Source organism: Apodemus sylvaticus, chromosome 12 (genome assembly GCF_947179515.1).
Source record: "Apodemus sylvaticus chromosome 12, mApoSyl1.1, whole genome shotgun sequence".
Taxonomy (NCBI): domain Eukaryota; kingdom Metazoa; phylum Chordata; class Mammalia; order Rodentia; family Muridae; genus Apodemus; species Apodemus sylvaticus.
The window spans coordinates 45,847,867-45,874,627 of NC_067483.1; the positions used below are offsets into that span (position 1 = coordinate 45,847,867).

The 26,761-nt window shown below is 38.4% G+C and overlaps 1 protein-coding gene across 1 annotated transcript in view; it reads right to left on the minus strand.

The window, feature by feature from the left end:
- The window catches only part of Crb1 (crumbs cell polarity complex component 1), a 139,679-nt gene that overhangs the window by 45,684 nt on the left and 67,234 nt on the right, over positions 1–26,761 (minus strand). Inside the window, exon 6 of the mRNA XM_052199917.1 lies at positions 4,404–5,360. Coding sequence (XP_052055877.1) covers positions 4,404–5,360 — 957 coding nt within the window. The remainder of the gene's footprint in view (positions 1–4,403; positions 5,361–26,761) is intronic.

Below are 26,761 nucleotides of genomic sequence, written 5' to 3' on the forward strand. Positions count from 1 at the left end.
CTCCTGAGATGATCATTAAAATCACTATATTTTGTGTTATAATAGGTACCTGTCAGTTACAAAAGAAAAAAAAAAACAAACAAGGCTTCTGAAATGATCAACGAAGCATCCCTGTCTCCTCTCTAAAATACAGACAATGAAATCTTAGACACCTCTGGGCTACATCTTGGTGAAGGAAAGGTGTGGCTGTAGGCACTTCATGCACTGCCCAGTTTATTTCTGCTGTGTGAAGGCTTGCTGAAGCAGACATGTCATGAAGTTGAACTGCTTTGTAGGAAGACAGAGATCAATAGCAAGATTATCCAGCTCAATTTGGGGAAGTCACTCTGTGTAGTAGGGATCTTTTGGGGAAAGAGATTCTAGGAGGGTGTAGTGTTCAATTTATTAAGTGACTGAGGTCAAGTACAGGAAGGGCTGAGTGCTATTTATTGAATCTGCAATGCAGAAATTACCGCTGAGCTTGACAACACTGTCATAAAGATATTGCTGCTTTGGGTTTTCACATCTCAGTTGTAATGGGGGCAGGGGGAAAGATCATACCCTGTCATGGTTAGATATCATCACCAATTGAAGTTTGTGCGAAAGTAAGACATATTTTAGTTTAGCTGAACCACAGCGAGTCTTGCTTAGACAACCATCTGTGTTTGAAGACCTTCTGCATAAAAGGCTACATTTTCAGAACTCTGACTTGATTCCTATAGGAGCACTGCATTGTGAATCTGCATTTGGACACCACCTGCTCCAGGCAACTACAGGTAGCTTTCAAAGATACCGTCAGATAAAATAGCCTCTTTGAACAGGTTAACATCTCTGCACATGCTGCGGCACTTTTGTACAGAATAAAATGCTTAATAAGAAAATTGGGCTCTTGAAGCCCTTGAGTTTTGAGGATAGACACAAAAATCCCTCCAGCTCAGGGAGCCAGGTCCCTGCTGGTCATCCTAGGATGCCTGTGGCATCACTTTGTGGATCAGAATAAAAGACAGGATGCAGGGATGGGGTTCTTTTTTTTTTTTTTTTTTTTTTTTTTTGTTCCTTAGAAACTTGACTCTCCAGTAATCCTATTCTTCAGAAATCACAAGCAGGTAGTCAGAGTGTGTGATGTACGACTTGATTTTAGAAACCCCATAAGCCACATAGGAAGGACCAGACTATAAACATGGAAGATTTGATGCTAATACAGATGGTGGACATGTTCTAAAGATGTATGGCTGAAAAATTTATTTTGACAGATTTTAATGACCAATGGACTATAAAATGAAGTTTAGTGAGAGGTGATTGGATGCAGTGATATTAAATGTGGCTCATCAGTTTATGACAGGAGAGGAGTCTCTAGCCTCACAAATGACAATGGCTGATAAAAGACAATGTGTAAACTGACTGTCACAAAATTAAATATAGTGCTAATGTGCTAAATGAGAGTATATTATGTAGAAAGAGGACGGTTGTGATTCCATGTCAGTATATCATCAAGAACATTTTGATACCACCTTTTATACAGAGGCAAAGGTGTAGCAAGAGGAATGAGCAGCTAATGAAGTCCCACAGGGACATGCTACATAGAGACACTAGAGGAAAGTAATATGCGTAGCATGCTGGGAGTAGCTGCTGGGCATGGAATATTTTTCTTCAAATATTTAGGAATTCTCAAGAAGGGAGGGATATTAAACCCTAAGTGAGAACATCCCTAGTGTGAGAAAATGGAGGTTAGGGTAAATCATCATACAGAAATAGCTGTTTCAAAATTTGGGGCCAGATAGGATAATGAATTCTCTATTCCTGAAGTGGCTTCAAAGCAGAGGATTACATAAGAAATCCAGCTACTAAATGAGGCTCTGTCAAACCTAACAAACACTGATTCTAATATGATAACATTCTCAAAGTCTAGGTGTACAAAGGAAGACAGACATATGTAATTGGCTTTTTAAAATGAGATACTTTCCAAACATAGAAAGAAATAACATTACATATTCCCTTAGAACCCGTGGGCCAGAACTGTTTGGGGAAGAATAACCCTTTCACAAGGATTGCCTAAGACCATTAGAAAACATAGACATTTACATTATGATTCATAAAAGTAGCAAAAATATTACAGTTGTTAAGTAGCAACAAAATACTGTTATGGTTGGCAACATCACAACATGGGAAGCTATCGTAAAGGGTCACAGCATTAGTTGAGGACCCCTGCTATAGAACAGTATCCCAGAAGACCCTGTTCTGATACATAATGCAAGACACAATGTTATCACGGTGGGCAGTTCAGGGTTCTATGGAAACCTTATGGGGGCATAAATGACTTTTGAGAAGATCAGCTTCAAGATATTGGCATTGTCTACATTTTGTATCATGCAGATAACTCCACCCTCTACTCAACATGTCTTCTTCTTTCATTGTGTTTAATAATGGCAAACATTGTTCCAAAATCATTGTTTCAGAACCGGAGAGGGAGGTCGCTCAGTGGTTAAAAGTACGAGCTGCCCTTGTAGAGGACCATGGTCTAATCCCAGTGCCCACATCAGGCAGTTCACAACTGCCTTTGACTCCTGTTCCAGGGGATCTGCCCTCATGTGGTGCAGGAACAGACACTCAGACTCTCACACATAACCAAAAAGTAAAATAATAAAATACATCTTTAAAAAGTTATTTTGATGGCTTGCCCTCTTGAATTTTTGTGTGCCTCATCTTGGATACGCATATAGAATGGCTTCATATGTATATAGAGTCTCATTTGTGGTCTTTAGTGTGTGTTTTTATGTATGTGTGTGTGTGTGTGTGTTTAAGGAATAAAATACAGAAAACATTTCCTTATGGATCTCAGCAATACTGAATATTTTAACTTTATGATTCCAAGGTCAAAGAAAAATATAACTTTCTTTTAAAATTTCCCTCCTAAATTTTCAGAAATGAAGGCTTTTGTGAAATTCCTGCCCTGTAATCATTTGATGTCAAATGTTAGGCTAAACAATTTCAAACTGTGAAAATAAAAGATTTAATCACACTTTGTGTACATTTAGGGGATATAATCACACTTGGTGTGAGTATAGGGGTGTAATCACACTATTTGGGGGAATACTGAAAGTCTAACAAAATCAGGAATTTTGTTTTAAAAGTTCATTACTTTCCAAGTTGGAAAAAAAAATCTAAAGAAAACCAGAACCTGCTGGCTTGGCATCTCTCGGGTCTATTTCCTAGGACAGTCAGCATCCCAGGTCAGTGCTAACCTCAGGGGTCACCGCATCTGGAAGCCAGTCAAAATGAGACCGCATCTGTTTGTTATTTTGTATATGTAGTAAAAATATTGCTTTGGGTCAATTAGATTTTTCTTCAAAACGTGAACCATTGCCTCGGCATAATTTCACCTTTAAAAATAATCACAAAACAACTTGCCACGCCATTTAAAATATTGCATGGAGCAGCAGATGCCATGCCTCATTGTCAAACAGGCCCATGATTGTAATGAATATTGTGGTTAGGGGAAAACCTGCGAATAGCTTCTAATAATTCTTAGCCATTGAACATGGAGTAGGGTATAGGCTGCGGCTGGTTTTAATTTGCCTTCATACAGAACAGAGTAGACTATTTCCCATATGTTCTCCTCCGTGGACTTATTCTAAAATGCTGGAGTAAATTGAAACCGAACTTCAAAGCAGTCTGTTAGAGTTCCCTCTCAGCCCTCTCAATACATGATAATAATAATAAAAGTGAGCAGGTACGTATTGATCACTATCAATGGCAGCCTTCAGCGTGATGCCAGAAGTAAGGGATTTGAAATACACTTCAAACTGATTCGCTAGAGGAATCATATCGATCTGTGCATGACAACTACCAAGTTTTCCCGATAATACATCTCATGTCCTTGTTCTTCTTCCTACTGAAGACATCTATCATCTTTATAAAACAAGACCTTTGAGAGACAGTTTTGACTAGAACTGATGGTTTGCCAACCTGTTAATCTTAAGCGTGATTCTTATGGAAGTATGAGTTGTACAGAGAAATCAGGAAAGTGTATATTCACTGAGACTCTAGCAAGCACAAGGTGTGGTTATTAGTATGTGGCAGTAACTAGCCTTTTCTGTCCAAACCTCCCCTTTCTCTAAAAGATTACATCTTGTACAAATAACTAAGGTTTACCATACATTTCTTATATGCAACATAACTAGATGAAACACCACATTGATTGGAGTTATTTGCTTATTGTTACTATTACTATTATTTATTTTACTTTTCAGCCCAAATAAAGCTTAGCTATCCTATGAAACTCACTCATAATTAATACATAATCACGCTCATTAGTGAGCAAACATCAACTTAAATCCTAACGGGGCGGGGGGGGGGGCAGCCTGGGTGATTTGAGATGGCTCTGGTCAGAGGCACAGCACTCCTGGGCAACCCACTCGTCTCACCTTTTAGGCAGTTGGAGCCTGTATAAGGCCTGTCACATTCACACTGATAACCCTGCCATAAGTTGATGCAGCGTCCTCTGTTTTGACAGGGTTGACTTTCACACCAGTCCTTTCCCAGGCAGCCTGCTTTGACGTTTGATGACAGGCCAGACGAAATGTTCTCCAGAGTAATGTGATTCAAATCAAACCTAATATCTTGGAGACAGCCTACAAAGGAAGGTGTGGACGGCACATTATAGATGTTAAGCGCAGACACACGGTTGCTAGATGTCCCCATTGGTAAACCACCCAAAAAAGAGTTCTTCAAAGCACATATTGATTGACGATTCTCAGCTGGAACAGAAGATTTGGTTGTGCATTTCTCCTTGCAGGAGCTGCCAACTAGGGCAAGGGTTATAGTTTCTGCAAATGTTACCTCCACAAAATGCCATTCCCCATCACTGGTGTTGTGGGAAATATACAGGAGCACCTTTGACTGATTCCAGACTTCTATTGATAAGTGAACACAGCCATTCAGCAACTCCAGCTTCACAGACATATCCTTGTTGCCTCGGATAAGGAGAAGTGCGTTTGGCTGAACAGTCTGAAACCCCAAGGATATGTTACATTCTGACCCTGTGGTTGTACGGGAGCCACTTGTGACCCACAGGAAGCCATTGCTCCCAAATGAAAGTGTGGTGACAGTTTCACACAGTGGCCCAGCATAGCCAGAAGGACACTGGCAGGTGAATCCATGCTGGCCATTTTGGAAGTGAGGGATACATTTCCCATTGTTCAGACACTGGTGATGAGTGCAACCCAGGAGAATTTCCGAGCAGTCTTCTCCTCCATAAAATGTCCTAGAAGTATCATCAACAGGGCAGTGGCAGGTATAATTCCCAAGCAGGTTCTCACAAGTACCACCATTTAGGCAAGGGTTTGGTAAACATTCATCAATGTCTTCTTCACAGTGGATTCCTGTTAAATATAATAAACATTAGGTTAAATGTACACACAGTCACATAGACATATATGATCAAATCATTGCTAGAAGTTTCCTATAAATTTTATAGATAATAAAGAAGTTCAGATCAAGTTCAGGCTTAGAACTGTGATGGAGTAAAATGCAGTTCAGGAAGAAAACTAACATCGGTTGTACCGTCCTCCATGTGCTGTGAAAAGGACAGTTGTGACAGACTTAGAACTCTTGTAGAAATAGACCATTTGTCAATATAGCGATCATCTCAAGTTACAACTGTCAAGTGTACATATGGCATCGATATGAAACCATAACAAAAACCGAGGGAAACTCTGGTTTTGGCAGGGATCCTAGATTTTAAAATGATTGATTTGCAGATGCATTTTTTTTTAAGTTCCTTATTTACCCTCTTATTTTACTCTCTTCTATTTGGAAAAAATGGTTGCTTTCTCTCTTGTTTACACCATCCTACAACCTCTAGAACCAACGTTTGCCTGATACGTAGACCTAGACATCTCTCACCACAGAAAGTTCCTAGATAGAAGAGCTCATCTTCTTCCTGAATTCTCATATAAAACAAGACATCTATTCTACAAGTTCCCATTGATAATTTTTATTTCACTCTGATAAAATCTGGTTCTTGATTTTGAGAAACACAGACCAATGCTCATAAAAAAATCATTAGAGCTAATCTGATCAAGTGGACAAGCACATGGCATTGTGCTTATTAGGTTTTGTCAACTCGGCACAGGCAAGTGTCTCCCGGGAAGAAGGAATTTCATTTCAGGAATTGCCTCCATCGGAATGGCCTATAGGTAAGTCTATGGGTGCATTTTCTTGATTGACAATTGATGTGGGAGGGCCTAGCCCACTGTGGGCGGTACCCACAAATAGTCATCTCTAGTAGGTGGTCCAGGGTGGTATAAGGAAGAAGATTGAGCAAACCATGAAGAGCAAGCCAGCAGGCAGGTGTCTGCTCTGGTCTCTGTTTTAGTTCCTGCCTCCAGGTTCCTGCCTTGAGCTCCTGCCCTAGATTCCCTTAATAGGGGACAATAACCTATGAGTTAAAATAAACTTTTTCTTCTCCCTATTTGCTTTTGGTAAGTATTTTCTCTCAGTTGCAGACATTGAACTAGGATAGACAGTCATTAGGAATGACTGTGAATGCAAATGAGCAAAGATGAATTGACATATGCAGAACATTTTATGATTTTTTCCCCAGTACCTTCATCCATATTACATCTCTATTCACAGTAGTCTGCAGTTTGCAAAGCTCATTCTTACCTCTTTTTGCAGAAGGAAATTGATGTTTAGAAAGTCCAAAGTCTAAGTTCCAAATATTTCTATAGTCTGACCCTAAATCATGTTTTACATCTAGTCTGAAATGTTCATACCTAATAATCGTGTGCTGCTAGTTATTCTAGTTATGCTAGTTACTATGCTGTGTATACCATCTTCCCATTTAGGCCTATACCTAAAATTTTAATTTTATTTTTTATTTTACACATATAATATTAATATTATAAAAGAGAATCAGGAAAAGTCTTCTTTTGGCAATGATCCTAGATACAAATATGGACTCTTCCTCCAGGACTGCTCTCTTTGTTAATTTGCTCTTTCTTTGTATGACAGCTTTGTCATACAAAAGTTGTCATCTTGATAGTATTGCATGTGTGATCTTCAGCAAGTTTTGTTTTCAGACTCTTATTTTTCTCATCAATGAAATGGGAATAAAAATGGAATTTACAGTCAAAGCTTTCCCACAGTATTATTTAAGTCATGAAAATGACTGTGAATCTATTTATTCTATTATGTAGTTTCTCAATAGATGTTGGCCATTTATTCAAAGGTAATAACCAAAAGAATTGCCCATACTGACTAAAATTCAAATAGTTCTTGTTCACCGAAAGACAATTTACAAAATGTGGTTATTTTTGCTGCCATACAAAAAGAAAAGTCTTGAAATAATAATAAAAAGTAGATGTGAGATTTACACAGTGTATTACTCTAGCATCTCATTAGACTGTAAATTCCACGAGGAAAAGGAATGTTTTATTCATCAACCAGTGTTTAAGCCTTAGTTTAATACATGGCGCATATTTTAAAATTCCAGAATCCCTAAAACCAAAGAATTATTTTATAATTAATCTTTTGAATGGATTAATTAAAGATCTTCCTAAAGTAACAAATATTTATAAAGCATCAAATCTTATCTAAAACATAAATTGTACTTTCTGGGTATGCTTATTAGTTCATAGTAAAATAGTATTCCTAAAGTAACAAATATTTTATAAAGCATTAAATGTTATGGAAACCTAAGGTATACTTTCTGAGTATGCTTATTAATTTAGGAAATGATGATTTTTCTCTATCCACCACAATTTATGTATCAGATATTAGGCATTTGATTGGAAGATTTCCATCATACTTATATTTTACCCAACTTGGATCGATTTCATAGTGGCTCTGGTAATTCAAAATACTTTAAATTCTGTGAGAATGGTGAAATACTATAAATTTACTTAAAGTCTCCCGCAGTGCCTGCACAGTGCTGGGGGCACATATTCTAAATGCTCTATCAATACAAAGAGCAGAACGGCATGGAATTGATTGGCTTTGTGGATGTAGAGAATGAATATAACATTCTAAGTAAAGGTTAACTCTAAGGGAGCATTCTAAAGAAAGTTTAACTACAACAAGAGTTTGAGCTTTTGTGTTAGAAGAAATTTTCCTTAAATTTGATTTTTATATACTTGAGCAACAAACCAGCAAATATTTCACCAAGACAAATTTCTGTTGCACATGGTGGTATGTTTTGAATCCTAGCATTTAGGAGATTGATGCTATCTTGGGCAATACAGTGAGGACTAGAATAGCCTCAGCTACACCACATACACACACACACACACACACACACAAAACCCAGTCACAGATTTCAGATGTAAACAAGAGATTTGTTTATAGACATAGCACTTCAAATTATCTCTCATCCTTGAAATTCATCCAACCCTCTATTATTATGATACTCTGTATTCTAATATCTCTCAGAATTTAGTTTGGTACCCTCAGCAAAAGCATCTTAACTATTAATTAATTTACAATTCTTTAAAATGTACTAATGCACAGAGTACTAATCTGTGTCTTACTGCTACAGACTATGAGGGAAGTAGATGGGAGTGGAAGTCAGAGACCTGCTTTGATGTGAGGATGATATGAGGCATAAATGTGTATGATGTTATGATGTTTTGACATTTCTGAAAATGTACTTTGCATAGCGGGCTTCCAGTGGTTGCAGATAATCTGGGAAGCGCAAACTCAGACCATAGTTAGAAAATTTCCAGTGAAAGTTTTGATTTAGAGACAGTGAACAATCTTGAGATATTAAAACTAATAATTAAAAATCAAATAAACAAATACAGATGCCGTAGTGACCATGCACAAAATCCTGGGGATAGCATGGAATGACAATTAGGTCTTCTGAGTTTAGTGACAGTAGGACCATTGTGACAAAAGGAAGTGTCAGTGTGAGTCATTGCACACCAAAGGGGGCAGCACTGGACAAATCCCGGTGACCTGCACAGGCAAAAGCAACTGCAGACCTAGCAACCTCATGTCAGGATGTCCCAAAAAGATTTAGGGAAACTAAGCTGACTCTACCTTTCAGGTATAAATCAGAGTTAAACGAACAAACAACAATAACAATAACAAAACATCATTGTGTGTACAAGTTAGCAAAGAAGCAAAACATCCTGATGTGGAAAATCTGAAGACATTCTGAAGCCACGCTGTGGCTGGCTGTCCTGGAAGATACATGGAGGAAGATTAAGTTAGAAAGGTTAAGTCATTGTAGTCAGATCGGGGTGGGGGTGGGGGTGGGGCTGGAGCTTACAAAGCTTTCATTGTTTTTTTTTTTTAATGTATGTATGTATGTATGTATGTATGTATGTATGTATGTATGTTTGAGCAGTGGGAACTGATGGGGTAGATGTGGACTGGAAGACCAACATGGTCCCTTCCAAAGATCAGTCCTGCGGGTTGTGTAAGGGAGTGAAGAGAAAGAAACTAGAGACAGGAAGACGCACCAGGAGCCCTGAAAACTCCACAAGCAAGTCTACGGAAGCCCCACATAGGGCATTTATTTCCTTCACTTTGAGTTGCCTTCATTTGCAGTTGTTCAGCATGTAAATACTGATGGCAGAGATTTCTTTCTGCTGTTACTCTATTTTTTCTTGCCCCTTAGAAAACACAGATACGACCTTTCACAAGATGCCAATAACTTGGCAAAATATTTCATATATATATATATGTATGTATATATATGTAAATATGCATATAGAAGTATATACGCCTGTAACTCCTGTCTCAGGATGTCCTCTTCTGACTTCCAAAACGACCAGGCACATATTGGTGAGGAAACATACATTCAAGACAAAAATCATACAATAAAAGTATAATAAAAGAAAAATTAAAAAAGCAACCAACAAAGAGAATTTCTTCACTGTTTACCTCACTCACTGTGCAATAGGAAAGGTCTGCTGTCTATCAAAATAAAAGGATTAGGTGATGCTTAGGGATTACACCTGCCAGTCAGTCTTTCCGCGGTATTTTAGCAGCTGTGACTTGATTGCTTGGGTCCAGGTGTCGATGAATAATGTGGATTGCTAAGTTTACCATTGTTTTGAATCAATTCAGTTAATTAAAACTCTTACTATTGATTTTTTCTAAAATTCTTCTAACAAAGTCATATGATTCTATGATAGTGTCACATTTAAAAATAATCTTGATTGGGAAATGTTCACTACCAGGCATACTGCAAATATTAATGAGAATACATAACATCTGTAAATAGAAAAGGATCCAGGCATAGTGGTACACACCTATCACGCAAGCACTTGGAAACTTGATGGAGGTTTCTAAATTTGAGGACCATGTGGGCTTCATCATGAAACCCCATGTAACTGTCTGTAAAATGGCTTTTGCCATACTTTTCACTGTCAGTCATGTTGCTAATGAAATACCTGTAGAAAAATTGCTTCTGTAAAAACAAAATCATGTTACATTCTTTATCTATTTTAATTACTTAGACTTTTCAAAAACTATAAATTCAAGGAGGAATTACATGTAAAACCAGGATTTGATGTATAATTAGGTCTCCTTTCCCTCTCTCAGAGTTGTTCTTTTCATATAATCACAGTAGCTGTTATAACATTAAATATTAGTGGTTAAATAAATACCTTAAAATTGTAGCAACAATACCACTTATCTACTTAATAAGAAGAAAGCAAGTTACCTATGAGCATCGCCACTAAAATGTGAAAACCTCGTGTCCTGTGTCCAAACATATTTCCATACAAAGTCAACAGAGTTAGCCATCCACTGTCTAGTAGATCCACAGAAACTGTTTCTGACGTCTTTGTGCTTTTTCCAAAAGGGTGGGTTTGCACTTGTTGAGGAGTGCGTGAGGGCTCAGCCCTGACTCACCCCACCCCAGCAGGATCAGTGGAGCTTAACATAAGACTGAGCTGTGCCACTTCCCAGGAAGCTTTGCTATATTCTTAGATCCGACCCTGCGGACACACAGTGTCTCCCTTCTCTAAGTCTCAATAGTGAGGTTAGGATGATTGCAACAGTAAAGGATATTATTATGGAAACTGGACACGCTGCATACACACCATGGTTCAGAGAAACTTTGACTGTGGAAAATCCTTATCTGATTTTATTGTTCTTCATGATGAAGGTAGTGCTGTGTTGGTCTTTCATTTTGTTTTGTTTTGTTTTCTTTTGTTTCTTTGGGAGACTGAAGTCTTGCTATGTGGTCTTGGCTGGCTTCCAATTCTCAGATATTCCTGCCTCACCCTCTCTGTTGCCTTCACACCCTGTTTTTTGTTTGTTTTTTTTTGTTTGTTTGTTTGTTTTTTGTTTTTTTTTTTTTGGTTTAGTTCAATTGATACCACTGAAACTAATCAACTACTGTAATCTAAGCACTCCAGAGGCAGAGGCAGGTGGATTTCTGAGTTAAGACCAGCCTGGTCTACCAAGCATCAAGTTCCAGAGAGCCAAGGCTACATAAAGAAACCCTGTCTCAAAAAACCAAAAGCAGACAAATAAATAAATGCCGCTCAGGGAAAATCCAGACTCACAAGCAATGTCCAAATATCCTGACAGTGGTGATATTTTCAGCTTGACATGAAGCTCTGACAGTGGCTTGATATCATGCATATATACATACATACATACACACACATATATATATGCAATTCCTATGCACAAAACTTAATTCTTCTCTAGTCTTTTGTCTAAGATGTTATTTTACGAGCAGTTTTCACCTGAGTCTTTTGCGGAATAAGATACTTTTTGTCTCTTCACCGAAAATAAATTTGATCCTGGGTGTCTTATTCAAAGAGGTTCAGGGAATGGACAATTTCTGGAATAAAGGGAATATTAGCATCTCTGACTCCAGATCTAAAGAGTTGGAAGTTTTATTTGAATCCATAGAGTTGAAAGACACATAATCCAGGGGGAATGCTCCTGAGATGCTGTGTTTATGTTCATTAGATGAGGTCTTCAGGGATTGAAGTAAACAAAGCATTGCCAGCTATCTAGAGACACAGCAGGTTTCCTGGCCAAGAAATTGTGTGCAGACTCAGGAAGGATCGCCATTCAGCATGGGTGTAATAGTAGAGACTTAAGAGAAGGCAGGTGATAGGGCTCAGTGGCCTCTATTGATTCTCTCATTCCTCTGATTCTGTCATAATTTCTGTGTAGAAACTGATTTCTATTTGAGCATATACTGACTATATTAAGATCCCATAATGCCCCTATTTTGTGGTAGCAGCTTGCTATAAAGCTTAAAGGGAAAAACTGCCCAAGACATGCGGTTCTAGGTCATGGTGAGTGTTTCTATGTGCTTTCTGCTGTAAACGCTGAAGAAGTGAATACAGAAACTATCTGCTCTCAGGCGTTAGCACTGCTGGTCTGTATTGATTCACACTCTGACTGGCTTCTGGTTTGAGTCTTTTCTTCTCTATTGTGAGATGTTCTCAGGAAAAGAATCTGATGTTGTGGCATAAACTGATACTTCCTGGCTGGAGCAATGGGTCAGTTGTTAATATCACCTGCTGCTCCTACAAAGGATCAGGGTTGAGTTCTACACCAGGTGGCTTACAGTGCCTGTAACTCCAAGCTCTTTTCTGGACTCTTCAGCTACTAGACATTCATGTATGCATGCAGGTATTCACACATACAAATGAAATAGACCATCAACCCCAAACCCCGAAGTATTAAAAATATAAGCATTCAGGGATATCAAAAATAGGGCCAAAGGCTGATTAGATGTCACAGTTGATAAAAGAGCTTAGTACAAAACCCTGATGATCTGAGTTCAATCCCCAAGTCCTGCAGTAGAAGAAGTGAATTGACTCCAAAAAGATTTTCAGTGACAGCCATACCCATAAACACTTGCATGTCCACAATACCCTCCAACACACACACACACACATACACACACACACACACACACACAGAGAGAGAGAGAGAGAGAGAGAGAAAGGAATTAAGAAAGGAAGGAAAGGAAGAAGGAGTGATAATAAATTAATGAAGAGGCAAAATCATTATGTGAATAGCATTGGACAATCAACAAGCAGTAGTATTCGTCATCAACAGCATACACAGTTGGCTACAACTTAAACTACAAATGCTAGAAAAATATATCTAAAATATTTTAATGTGAAATGATTAAAGTAAAACATTTTCCCTAATAATTACAAAAATATGTTAAAGGCTCTTTTCTGTGGGTCACTAAAACCTTAATGGTTCCAAATGGAATGTGCTATTACTATTGTTGATTTATTCTGTGTAAGATTTTATTTTGGGTACATACAGTTAGGGAGCATTTCTGTTTTTCCATATATTTTTCTTTATTGTTATAGCTTTTGAAGGCGTGATACACACAAATACATTCTCTGGGACTGATATTTGTTCAGAACTTTACTGAACCTCAGATAAAATACACTGAACCCAGAGAAAGATTTTATTCAATCCATTGTGTGAAAGAAAAATTCTACTATCTTCAGATGAAAAGCAAAATTACAAAAAGCTTGGGGCACCACCACCTCCACATTTCACTTGATTTTATACTTCAAAAGTTACTGTGCCCCTCAGTGGAGGCAGGTAAGTGGTGTTTTAGTTACTTTATGAACTAACATAGAAAGTTCAGTGTTGCCCATCCTCACTCCTGTTGATGTTACTTTGAAAGGTAATTTCAGAGAAGCTCAGCCCAGTCCAACCAGAGCTATCTTAATAGGCTTTGGTCAGTAAGTCATCATCAACAGCTTTGCCATTGTTTAAGCCTTTATCCCCGACTTATTGTCAAAAGTGCATGATTAATATGAACTGAGTTCTGGTGGGTTACAGAAAGGTGCTTTGTGTCGGGTTGTATGCACTGCAGTTTCTCCGCAGTGTTTGCTTTCTCTCTGCTGGAATAGGAACTGCCTTTGGATTCTTCAGCACTGCTGTTTGTCATTCCTCAAACATGCATTAGTGTTTTAGTTCTGCAAAACTAGAAACACCATGTCAAAGCCAAGTGAATTACTGGCCTTATAGGGACTGCCTGATGCTCACAGTCTTCCACAGTTTTCCCTTTATCTCTCAGAATTACTTAGCATTGCCTACTATGTGGATGGTCTGCATAAACTTTTTCTTCACTAGAATAAAAATTGAAACACATTCAAATTTTTCTGTTATTAATTTCAAACATTAAAAGAAACCAACCCACTATTTTTTTCAGGCTATAAATACATTGGAAAAATGCTAGTAACATTCCAGTGTAAGGCTTATAAATCTTGTATCCACAGGTGACTACTGTGAATATAAAGGGACACTAGAGGATTATACATCACCTGAATATTCAAGTGTCATTTTTGATATTGTCTTATTTGAGGAGATGATTTATACTAGTGAGTCTTTGCATTTTAATGTAAGAATTGCTTGATGTAGATTATATTTCAAGCTACAAATTATAAGGACACTTTTCTTGAAATCTACATTTGTAAATATGAACTGAGCTAGGATACTTCATTTAAAAATAGATTTACTTATTTTATTATTTTATGTGTATCGTTGTTTTGTCTGCATGTATGTATGTGCACTATGTGTATACCTAATTCCTGGAGAGAGACTAGAGTTGCACATGGGTGTGAGCCACCACTGGGTGCTAAGAATTGAACTCAGGTCCTTTGCAAAAGCATCCTTGCAAACTCTCCAGCAGTAGACACTGAATGTTTACAGGTGCTTCTAAGTAATTCTCACAGTGCCTCTACAGAGAGAAAATCTAGAATATCAACAAATTTTCAAAGATAAACACAATCTAAAAACTGCTAAAGAAGCTGCAGTTAAAGAAAAGAAAATGTCTGGAAAACCTTATTTCTGTGTGTAAATATACTCATTCAGGAAAACAGACTTTGGGTGGACATCTAAACTCTGTCATTTCTTAAAAATGTATTAATGCTTTAGTTCTGCAAAACTAACTAGTAACAGAGATGTTCAAAAACAAACTCATGGATGCAGGAGTTTTCATAAAAATCTGGGACTGCTTTACTTAAATATGTGTTTGAAATGACATCTTAGCCCAGACCTCCAGCTCCTCATGATCAGATCCTGTACATCAACTTATTAAGAGTTTAGAGTGCCCCTTATTAAATTAACAGAACCTATTAAACTGCAACAAGGGATTCCTCTCCACATTTTATCTTCATTCTAACTATATCTTTATGATATTGACAGAAAATATCGGATATATTGATAATGTAGACTGACTTGCATTCTTATACTTCTCAATATATTAACTGACTCGAATGTTCAGTTATGGAACAGGGAGGAGGTTTTCTATGCTGAAATGTTCCAGCAATGGCTCTAAGTAAACATGTGATCGTTCCGGGGCCTTCGGTTCCTAATAATTTTACTTTTGTGAATAATAAAATGAGAGGGAATATTTTGCCTCTGAATAGTTGTAGTCCAGTGGGTACTGAATATATTTATTACTTTGTAAATAATTTTGGAAAATAGGATGTTCTACAAAGTAAGATATTTCTCATAATGTTTCTGAACTTGACTATTATTTTAAAAGTTTATAATTCCTCTAACTTGAGAAGTCACTCATTGAAAGAATCATTTGCAATGTCTACTGGTTAGAAAAATATCTGTTAGGAATTAAGATCTATTTCATTAAAATATGCAGATTATATAAACATGAATATGTGAATATTCATGAAACATTCATTATAACCTCAACAATATCAAATATGTAAAAATATATGAACACATTATTAGGGATAGCTTCAGCTACTAAGTAGGTTTTGTGGACAATATTGTATTATTTGTTTCTAACAACCTTAAGGTGAGGTAGAAACTGAGTCTTAGAAGGTTTCTAAAATGTTTATGGGACTGGCTCATCTGTAAAATACCTGTTGTACAAGCATGAAGACCTTAGTTTAGTTACACAGATATCATGTAAAATCTGGGTACACAGGCTTGGGTCTGTAACCCTACAGCTGGAAGAGCAGAGGCAGGCAGATTCATGAAGGTCATTGCCCAGCAAGCCTAGAGAAATCAGTACGTTCAGGTTCAGTGAGAGACTCTGAATCAAAAAGATAAGGTGAGAGTAATTAAAGACAACACACAAGGGTAACTTCTGTCTCAGATGCTCCCCATCCTCATAAGCAAATACATATTTTATACAAAAGGGCTTACAGAACACACACACACACACACACACACACATTGTTAACTAGAATAAAGAATGAAAAGTGTGAACAGCAACAACTCACTTTTTTAAAGGCCAGCTTAGTCTATTTGGTAGCTTCTGTCTACATCTATTAAAACACATTTTGAAGATACAAGAAAGTTGACAACTGACAAAATTGTACAAATGGTATTAAAAGATAGTTTGCTGTGAAAATGTCTGAAGGTACTGAACTAAACATCCAGGAACTCACCCTACCCTTAGGGACAGCACAAAGGCTTAGCCACATCCAATAGTCAGAAATTAAGCTCAGAGTCCCACATAAGCCAGGATGAGAGGACAGGTCAGCTGCCAATGGCTGCTGGGTAGAGGTCATTAGAGAAGTATTTCTCTCCTTCATCTTTATGCTCTTGTATCACATGACTTCCTATGTGCCTTAGAAATGGTAACTTCTGGGAATAACAAGAGAAAAGACAGAGTACTCTATAGATTGCAAGATGGTGCTAAAGAAGATATCAGACTAAAGGAAAAAAAAATCCTGGCTGGATTTGGGATTTGCTAGTATTGGCTTGAAGTAGCTTCAAGATTAGTAGAGTTCAAACAGATGTTCGCCAGCTACCAGAGATCTATGAGGAACTCCGTTTCCCTTAAGAGAGCCCTGTGCAGTGTAACAGCTGCCTAGCCTACTCAGTGCATAGGGTTGATGCTACATTTATTCTCCATGGAGTAGAAACTCTCCAGGTCAGTATCAGATTGTCAGGATGATTTGAAGTCTATCCACTGGAAACCTAAACGAAATCCAGCTATATAATAATAGCATTTATTGGCTCATACAAAGAATAAATTTGAGGAAAGACATCTCTAGGGTTGTTTAACCTCAAATTCAACATCCAGAAGAGCTATAGCAATTCATTGTCCTCTCCCACTCGAATCAGAGCTTCAGTACCACCCAAGCTTATTAATTTCCTGTTTTGTTTTGCTTGTTTTAAGGTAGAAAGAGAAAGTACATGGTAATTGGATAAATATATGGGTTTGTGTGGACTTGCAAAGTTAGAGTGCTTCTGTAATAAAACTAAATGTAACTCCTCTGTCCATCTCTAATGTTCCATAAAAGAAAGGAAATAGAACTCCAAAGAGCTAAAGGGGGGAAAAAGCTAAAATTGAATTTACAAAGGAACACACAAAAAAGTTTAGAGTACATGAAAACTTGGTTTTTAAGAAAATAAAGGGAAAAAATAGGAAAAGAAAATGGCAAGGTGACAGACAAGAGGATGAGGTTAAAGATTTCAGGAGGAGAGGAGGAGACATCGGACATGATGAGGCGCCATTCAGGCAAGCTCTGATGTAGGGCTGTACAACTCTCCACTGGAGGTGTGAGTGTCACGCAACCCAACTAAAACCTGCAATTGTACATTGCTTAGTGGGAGAGAATCCTCAGCCTAAATGTTCTCAGTGTTCTCTTTCTCATTCCCTGGCTAGAATGGAATTACTAGTCTAAAAATTAGTGAAAATAACCAAAGGGCACAGAGACAGTATCAAAATTAACAAAATTAGAAATGAAAAGGGAGATATAACAACAGAAACTGAGGAAATTCTAGAAAACTGGACATGACACTTCCGGAGGACCCTGCTATACCTCTCCTGGGCATATACCCAAAAGATTCCCCGGCATGCAATAAGGATACATGCTCTATTACGTTTATAGCAGCCTTATTTATAATAGCCAGAGGCTGGCAAGAACCCAGATGTCCCTCAATGGAAGAATGGATACAGAAAATGTGGTATATTTACACAATGAAGTACTACTCAGCAATTAAAAACAATGAATTCACGAAATTTTTAGGCAAATGGTTGGATCTGGAAAATATCATCCTAAGTGAGGTAACACAATCACAAAAGAATACACATGGAATGCAATCTCTGATAAGTGGATATTAATTAGCCCAGAAGCTCTGAATACCCAAGGCACAATTAGCATAACAAATGACTCCCATGAATAAGTAAGGAGAGGGTCCTGATCCTGGAAAGGCTTGATCTAGCATTGTAGGGGAGTACCAGGACAGAGAAAAAGGAGAGAGGTGATTGGAGAATGGGTGGAGAGAAGAAGGTTTATGGGACATATGGGGAGGGGGGAACTGGGAAAGGGGAAATCATTTGGATTGTAAACAAAGAATATAGAAAATAAAAATACATAATAAAAAATTAAAAAAAAGAAACTGAGGAAATTCAAAAAATCATCAGATTCTACTACAAAAGCCTATACCCAACACAATTGGAGAATCTGGGGAAAATGGACAATTTCCTAAGACAGATACCAAATACCAAAATTAAATCAGGATCAAATAGATCATCTAAACAGTCCCAAAACCCCTAAAGAAATAGAAGAGATCATAGAAAGTCTTCCAACCAAAAAACAGCACAGGACCAGATGGTTTGAGGGCAGAATTCTATCAGACCTTCAAAGAAGACCTAATACCAATACTTTTCAAACTATTCCACAAAATAGAAACAGAAGGAACACTACTGAACTCGTTCTACGAAGCCACAATTACTCTGATACCAAAACTACACAAAGATCCAACAAAGAAAGAGAACTTCAGCCTGGCGGTGGTGGCGCACACCTTTAATCCCTGAACTTGGGAGGCAGAGGCAGAGGCATGTGAATTTCTGAGTTCGAGGCCAGCCTGGTCTACAGAGAGAGTTCCAGAACAGCCAGGGCTAGACAGAGAAACCCTGTCTCGAAAAAACATGGAAAGGCTCAGTGCAGCAGTGTATGGGAATATCAGGACAGGGAAGTGGGAAGGGGTGGATGGGGAACAGGGGAAGGGAAGAGGGCTTATGGGACTTTTGGGGAGGGGAGATCCAGGAAATGGGACATCATTTGAAATGTAAATAAAGAAGATATTGACTAAAAAAATTACTTCAGTGTTTAAGAATGAAAATTGCCCCAGAGTTTATTCTAGAAAACAGAAGAACCATAGACTAGAAATTAGACCTTAAAAGTTGAAATATTTCTGAGAGAAATGGGAAGGATTGAATAGAATTAATGTTAAAAATAACAGAATTGTTTTTCTTTCTGAATTAATTCATTATGATCAGTTCAATTTGCACATTTGTATAAATCATTTCACAAAATAGAATAAACCTCATAATTATGATAGTCATTCTTTGTTTGTTTGTTTGTTTGTTTTTTGTTTTGTTTTGGTATTTTTCGAGACAGGGTTTCCCTGTGTAGCCCTGGCTGTCCTGGAACTCACTTTGTAGACCAGGCTGGCCTTGAACTCAGAAATCTGCCTGCCTCTGCCTCCCAAGTGCTGGGATTAAAGGCGTGTGCCACCACTGCCCTGCTTATGATAGTCATTCTTAAAAAGTGTAAAACCAAAAGTTTTGAAACATCTGTTCCCAAGGGATGACTCCATTCACAAAGACCATGCTGCCCACAGAGAGCTGAGCACTTAGGAGAAACATGGTGAGGTTTTTAACTTCCAGGTAAACACCAAAACCACTTTCACTTTTATAATAAAAGAAACAGGTTAAATGTTTTTTAAAATCTTCCATGTAAAAGTTACTTAAGGGGACTAAATCATGAAATATCAAGCATTAGTGGAGATAAAAATCCACAAGCTGATGAAAAAAGACATAGAGCTAACAATAAAATCCAATAAGGCAGAGAGTGAAATGGATAAGCAAGATTAAACTCAGTAGCCATGGGCAGGGGCTTTAAAAATGTTTTGTAACCATTGAATTAAAATGCTTAAAGGCGCTTGATTTATAATAGCCAGAAGCTGGAAAGAACCCAGATGTCCTTCAACAGAGGAATGGATACAGAAAATGTGGTACATTTACACAATGGAGTACTACTCAGCTATGAAAAACAATGAATTCTCGAAATTCTAAGGCAAATGGATAGACATAGAAAATATCATCCTGAGTGAGGTAACCCAATCATGAATGCATTCACTGATAAGTGGATATTAGCCCCAAAGCTTGGAATACCCAAGATACAATTTACAGACCACATGAAGTTCAAGAAGAAGGAAGACCAAAGTGTGGATGCTTCAATCCTTCTTAGAAGGAGTAACAAAATACTCACAGCAGCAAATAGAGAGACAAAGAGTGGAGCAGAGGCTGAAGGAAAAGCCATCCGTAGACTGCCTCACCTGGGGATCCATCCCATATACAGTCACCAAACGCAGACACTATCGTGAATGTCAAGAAGTGCATGCTGACAGGAGCCTGATATAGCTGTCTCCTGAGAGGCTCTGCTAGAGCTTGACAAATACAGATGTGGATGCTCTCAGCCAGTCACTGGACTGAGCACAGGGTTCCCAATGGAGGAGTTAGAGAAAGTACTGAAGGAGCTGAAGAAGTTTGCAGCCCCATAGGAAGAACAACAATATCAACCAACCATAGCTCCCAGGGACTAAACCACCAACCAAGGAGTACACATGGAGGGAGCCATGGCTCTAACTTTATATGTAGCAGAGGGTGGCCTTATCAAGTATCAATGGGAGAAGAGGCTCTTGGTCCTGTGAAGACTTGATGCTCCAGTGTAGGGGAATGCATGGAGGTGGGAGTCGGTGGGGGGTGGGGGCACACCCTCATAGAAGCAGGAGTAAAGGGGACGGGATGGGGGTTTTGGGGAGGTAGGAAAATGGGAAAGGGGATAACATTAGAAATGTAAATAAATAAAATATCCAATTAAAAAACCTAAATAGGAGGTGGTAATGTGTTTGGCAAACATAAAACTCTAGGGTAGAAATAAACGCGCGCGCGCGTGTGCGCGCGCGCACACACACACACACACACACACACACAGTTAATACTAATACACAAAAAGCATGATTTTCATATATAAAATTGTGAGTGACATGTGACATTTGGATTTCTTCCCTTTTACTTGACATCCAATTTTCAAACTTCCTGGGTTCTCCAAAGCTGTAATGTTTGGAAGGTAAAGGGTTGACTGGTAACTAGTATCTTAAGAATGGAGAAAACTCTCTAGAATGCTTAAGGTAAAACAGAATTAGACCCCCAGTTTATGTTCACTGTTGATGACTTGTTTGCTCGTGAGGCAAAGTACTCACACCTTCCTGGGTCACATAATTACTGTTTGCTGATCACTGTTGTGTAAGAACAGAGAAAAAGTCTATTTTTCTTTTTTGCCTTAAAATCCAACAACCCCTCTTCTCTGTAGACAACGTGATGAGAGAAAGCATGGCTTCTGAGGACTGGGAAACTTTGGATGTAACTCCCTGTCACTGTGCTTTCCTTCCAGTTTTGTGGGACAGAAGAAGCAAGAGAGACGGGGCAGGGAGAAGGGAATTTTTACATCAGGATTAATGACTGCATCATCTATAATAGGGAAAATATGGGGGCAATTCAAATGTCCACTGATGGATAAATAAATTTTATTTATGTGTGTTGTACATTCAAGCTAATATTAATCTTTAAAATGGGACATTTTGCCACAGTATGGCTCAGCCCTGATGCTATTATGCTAAGAGAAACAAAGCAGCCACATGATTAGATGATAAATGCATAAGACTTCACCTACATAAGGTCCATAAATGCTAACTTGGCGGAGCCAGAGTAGAACGGTGCTCTCCTGGAGATGAGAAAAGGGAGGAAGGAACAGACTCTCAGCTTGGCTCGATGAAGACTTTGGACAATTGGCCATACGTTATAACAGACCTAGCATTACTGAATGGTACAATTAATGGCCAGGAAGGTAAATTTTGATATGTATTTATCAGTACAATTTAAAAAGATAAGAGATGAGAAAACCATTTTAAAACATGCAACAGGTAATGCCTCAAAGTTGGATTATTCCTGCACTACAAACATGACTTGCTACTAGATTTGACAATAGCACACATCAGTATATATAACAACAAAAGTGTAATCCTTGTAGTAGATGTTAAGAATCATTGACACAGAGTTTGATCACATTTCCAGAAAACAAAATTCTCTCAAATAATAGTGAGCTCGGTACCCAGCTTTCTTGTTTGCTGATGATGGGAAGGAACCTGATATGGGTTATTTATCTTAGCATGCAATCCCATTTAAGTGCACCCTGAGATTTGGTCATTTTCTAAGTGTGTAATAAAACTGCTAACACAGAAAAAAGCTATCTGCACACTAAATGTGACATTAAAAGGTTTTCTGCAACAGTAAAAGCAGAGTCACTTTCCTAGGCCTTAATTATTATTAGGTCACTTTGCCCCTCTAGCAAGGTAAGCACATTTGAAGATGAGGAAACGGAATCTCTGAACAGTCAAGTTCATTCATCTGCTAAGCGACAGAATCCTCACTGGGTTCTCTGTGATCTCCACCTTGGTCATGAGACACCAAGACTCTCCAAGCTTTATAAAACTCGGTATTTTATCCTCAGGTCTACAAAGGTCACCAAACGAATACATCATAAATCAGTGTGGAGAATGTAAAAAATAAAATGGTCACAGTATGCTATGTGATAAAAGCAGGAGGCCAAGCTTTGTGTAAATAGGATTTCAGTTTCAACATGAGCATGTGTTATGGGAATGGCGAAGAAGAATGCAGAGAGATGCTAATAAAGAAGGGGGAGGAATGGAAGAAGGGTACATTGTAATTCTAGGGGCTCAAACAGTATTGCTTTTCTTTATGCTTTCTGCAGTTTCTAAATTTTCAACAGTGAGATTTACTGTGTTTTATATAACAGTGTAATAGATATTATATGTAAAATGTAAGCACAAGGCTTCTTAGTCTCTAAGATGGAAACTAAGTCAATGCTGGGTGTATATCTGAGATATCGTGTATGTGAAAATGAGCAGTGGTTTTATTGTCTTCATAGTTTATGCTTTGTTTTGGAGTAAAAAGCCAGATTACACTCCAAATAACACTGAAATTTCAAAGGTTCAAGTGCTTGAGGCCTATGTGTTTGGATATATCTTTGTTTATTTCTTCATTATGAACATGTTCTTTTGCATCTGGTTCTGCTGGGGTCACCGATACTCAAATTCTCTGACCCCACTTTACAAAGAGAAGGCTCCGAAGGATCTACCACCATCTAGTGGTGAATCTAGCTACCTGCATAGTTTTTATTCCTTGCTTAGTAATTGATCTACTGGGCAGCAATAGCTGTTTGCTTATTGATTCTGTAACAGGAATTTCACTGAACCTTCTGTTTTATTTGCCTTGTACTCATACATAGTAGACAAATTTTTTCAGTTCCCCAGTTTTTCCCATTTACTGGAACTAATAACATGTTTCAGTCAGTGAAACATGACAAGGGTGAGCAGATGCCACATGTGTTTGTGCCACACAGACCAGGACTTCCAACTTCTGAGAACATGCTTTGATGACTTTTCTCACATTGCTTTTTGTGGAAAACATTTACTACTGGAGGAAATGAGGCCATCAGTCCAACCCTTCTTAAAGAATTCAAACATTATTACCTCAGTCTCACGAAAGGGCTTTGAAGTGAAACTTGGTCAAACCTGCAGAGTCTCTCACAGCTACTCCTTTATCTCAGCTACTCAAATCATGGTGAGGTGGAGAACACAGCTAAGTCAAGTTCCACAGAAACTGTGAGAGAGATACTAATTGGGTGCTATTTTAGGCTGAAGAGTTTGGGGATACACTGTTATGACACAATGTATAGATAGCAGTAAGTATAAGAAAAATGACTTAGTAACCTCCATTTTATAGACACATTAATAACTGAATCAAGCATACAGAGTAGGAGAAGAAGGGTCAGAGTTTCAACTCAGATGTTTGTTTTCCAAACCTGTATTCTTACCATCTCTACAAACCTTTCATCTTGCTTAAACATTTACCGTGAGCCACACACTGAAAAAGCTCTAGGGCTACACAGAGAAAAGCAAATCAAAACAACGCTGAGATTCTACCTTGCACCCATCAGAATGGCTAATATCAAAACCTCAAGGCACAGCTCGTGCTGGCAAGGCTGTGGAGCAAGGGAAATGCTCCTCCTCTGCTGGTGGGAGCAAAAACTCATGCAGCCATCCTGAAATTAATTTGGTGGTTTCTCAGAAATGTGGAAATAGTGCTACCTCAAGACCCAGCTCTACCACTCCTGGACATATACCAAAAAGATGCTCCACCATCCCACAAGGCCTCCTGCTCAACTATATTTATGGCAGCCTCATTCATAATAGCTAGAGACTGAGAATAACTCAGATGTCCCTCAACTGAAGAATGGATAGAGAAAATCTGGTTCATTTACACAATGGAACACTACTCGGTCATTAAAAACAAGGATATAAATGTCAAGAAACCCCCAATCCTGAGTCCTAGCGGTCTTTCACTGTTTTACTGTTTCCAGGCTATCATAATGTATCTTTGCTGTTGCACATATCAGTAGCTCAGATTTCTCAATGCTGACACCACTCTGTTGTAAGAATGTGAAATGGTTTGCTCACAAACTGAAGAAAAGTCCTACCAGGGTTTTTGAGTAAAACAGTGATAATAATGTACCTACAGGTTTGAGGTAAACAGTCTTTTATTGTTTTGAGTAAATATCTAGGAAGTAAGAATCTGACTTGTGGTTTCAATAGTGTGGCGTTGGTTTTAAGAAAAACCTGTCAAAACTGTTTTCTGGTCATACCATCATCACCAGCAATGAAGACAGTTGCTCAACAGAAAAACCTAGATGCTTCCAATTGTTATATAACTGGGCATAATGATAAAGATCAATAATATATTTATTCTCGTGTAGTAGTATCTTATTGCATTAGGCCTGTTTTCTAGAGAACCACAATCAACAGTATATCTACAACAAAAGGCATATTTGCTAAATTGACTCGTGAGGTAAGATTTGGGTACACACAACGACAGTGTGTGGGAACTTTACAGCTGCTCAGCTCTGGAACTGGATTCTGCAGTGGTCCCAGTGTAGCACTGAAAGCCTGGAGCTCCCTGGACACAGACTGACGTTGAGTTCACAGTGAGAGGCTGAGGAAACTAGAGTCTGATGATGCTCATGAAAGGCAGCATCACCAAAAGCAGATACACTCGGGAGCAAGCACTCATTCTCACCTCAGGAATGACACGGTAGAGCAGATTGCTTCAGAGTAAAGCATCGCTCCTGGAGGAATCAGACACACGGGATTCCTTTTCCACGGAGCAGTAATGTCCTGCTATACACAAGGCACTGGTGTGGCATTACTCACAGAATAAACAGTTCATATCTGTCCCCTCTGTCCCTCCATCCCTGCCCCTCACACCTTCTCTAGTTCTCTGTCTCTGTCTGTCTCTCTGTCTCTCTGTCTCTGTTTCTGTCTCTGTTTCTGTCTCTGTCTGTCCCTCTGTGTGTGTGTGTGTGTGTGAGAGAGAGAGAGAGAGAGAGAGACAGAGACAGAGAGAGAGAGAGAGAGAGAGAGAGAGGGAGAGAGAGAGAGAGAATTGATACCGTAAGAGAAAGGAACTTGAGGCCCCGAGAAAGAAGGCTTGGGATACAAAGGAATCCTGGATTTCTTGAAAATTGTAGCATGGAAGCGGGCCAATTTTTCATGTGTTTTATATGTAACAATGTTCAAAGAATCTCCACACAAAAATTATGTACTTAAAGAGTTTAAATACTAATTACCTTGAATTGATCATTATACACTATATGCACAGGCTGATAAACACACTGTACCCTATTTATGTGTACAATAATTATGTGTCAATTAAATAAATGGAAGTGAGGTAAAATTTCCATTGAACTTTTTATACAGTATTTTTCTCATTTTCTGCTTACAACTTTAGTTCCAGGTAACATTAGTTCTTACACTTTTTCAGTGTATATCACATGATCATCTCGGTAGCCCATCCAAGGCATGGATGCAAAGTGAGAAACTGTCTGCTGCTTAAGAATCTGTTTATTTCTTTTGAGTTCAGAAAAATGTCAGAACCCCAAATACCTTCAGGTATGATGTGTATTGTTTTTAGTAAATTCTTCAGGTCAGAAGAATTTCCTGGGTAAAGGTTATTTTATTCAACTATTGCTTTGGACAATGTTGGGTTATATAACATTACTAGGTAACTTCCAGTGAAAGGATAGAATTTCTTTTTTAAAAAAAATTATTAGGTATTTGCTTTATTTACATTTCAAATGTTATTACCTTTCCTTGTATCCCTTCCAAAAACCCCATACCTATCCCCCTCCCCTTACTCAACAACACTCCCCCCTCCCACTTTCCTGTCCTGGCATTCCCCTACACTGGGGCATCGAGCCTTCACAGGACGAATGGCCTCTCCTCTCATTGATGTCTGACAAGGCCATCCTCTGCTACATATGTAGCTGGAATCATGGGTCCTCCATGATGTTTTGCTTGGTAGTTTAGTCCTTGTAGTCCCTGTTTGGTACATATTATTGTTCCTCCTATGGGGCTGCAAACCTCTTCAGCTCCTTGGGTCAGAATTTCTTTTTGAATACTCTTTATGGCTGCACATGCTCTGGGGACATTCATTAAAAGCTGTGCTTCAGTTCCAGCTTCCCTTGGAAACTCTACCCTGGGTTAGTTACTTAATCTCAGGGAGACAATTTTCCTTCTTTGTATTGGGATGATAGTATTAGCAACTCCATCCCAGGGTTGACCAAAATGCGAAAAGGTACAAGTAGCACTCCCTGATGACCTAGGAAGTGTTTATTTCTCTAGAAGCTTAGTTACTAACCCA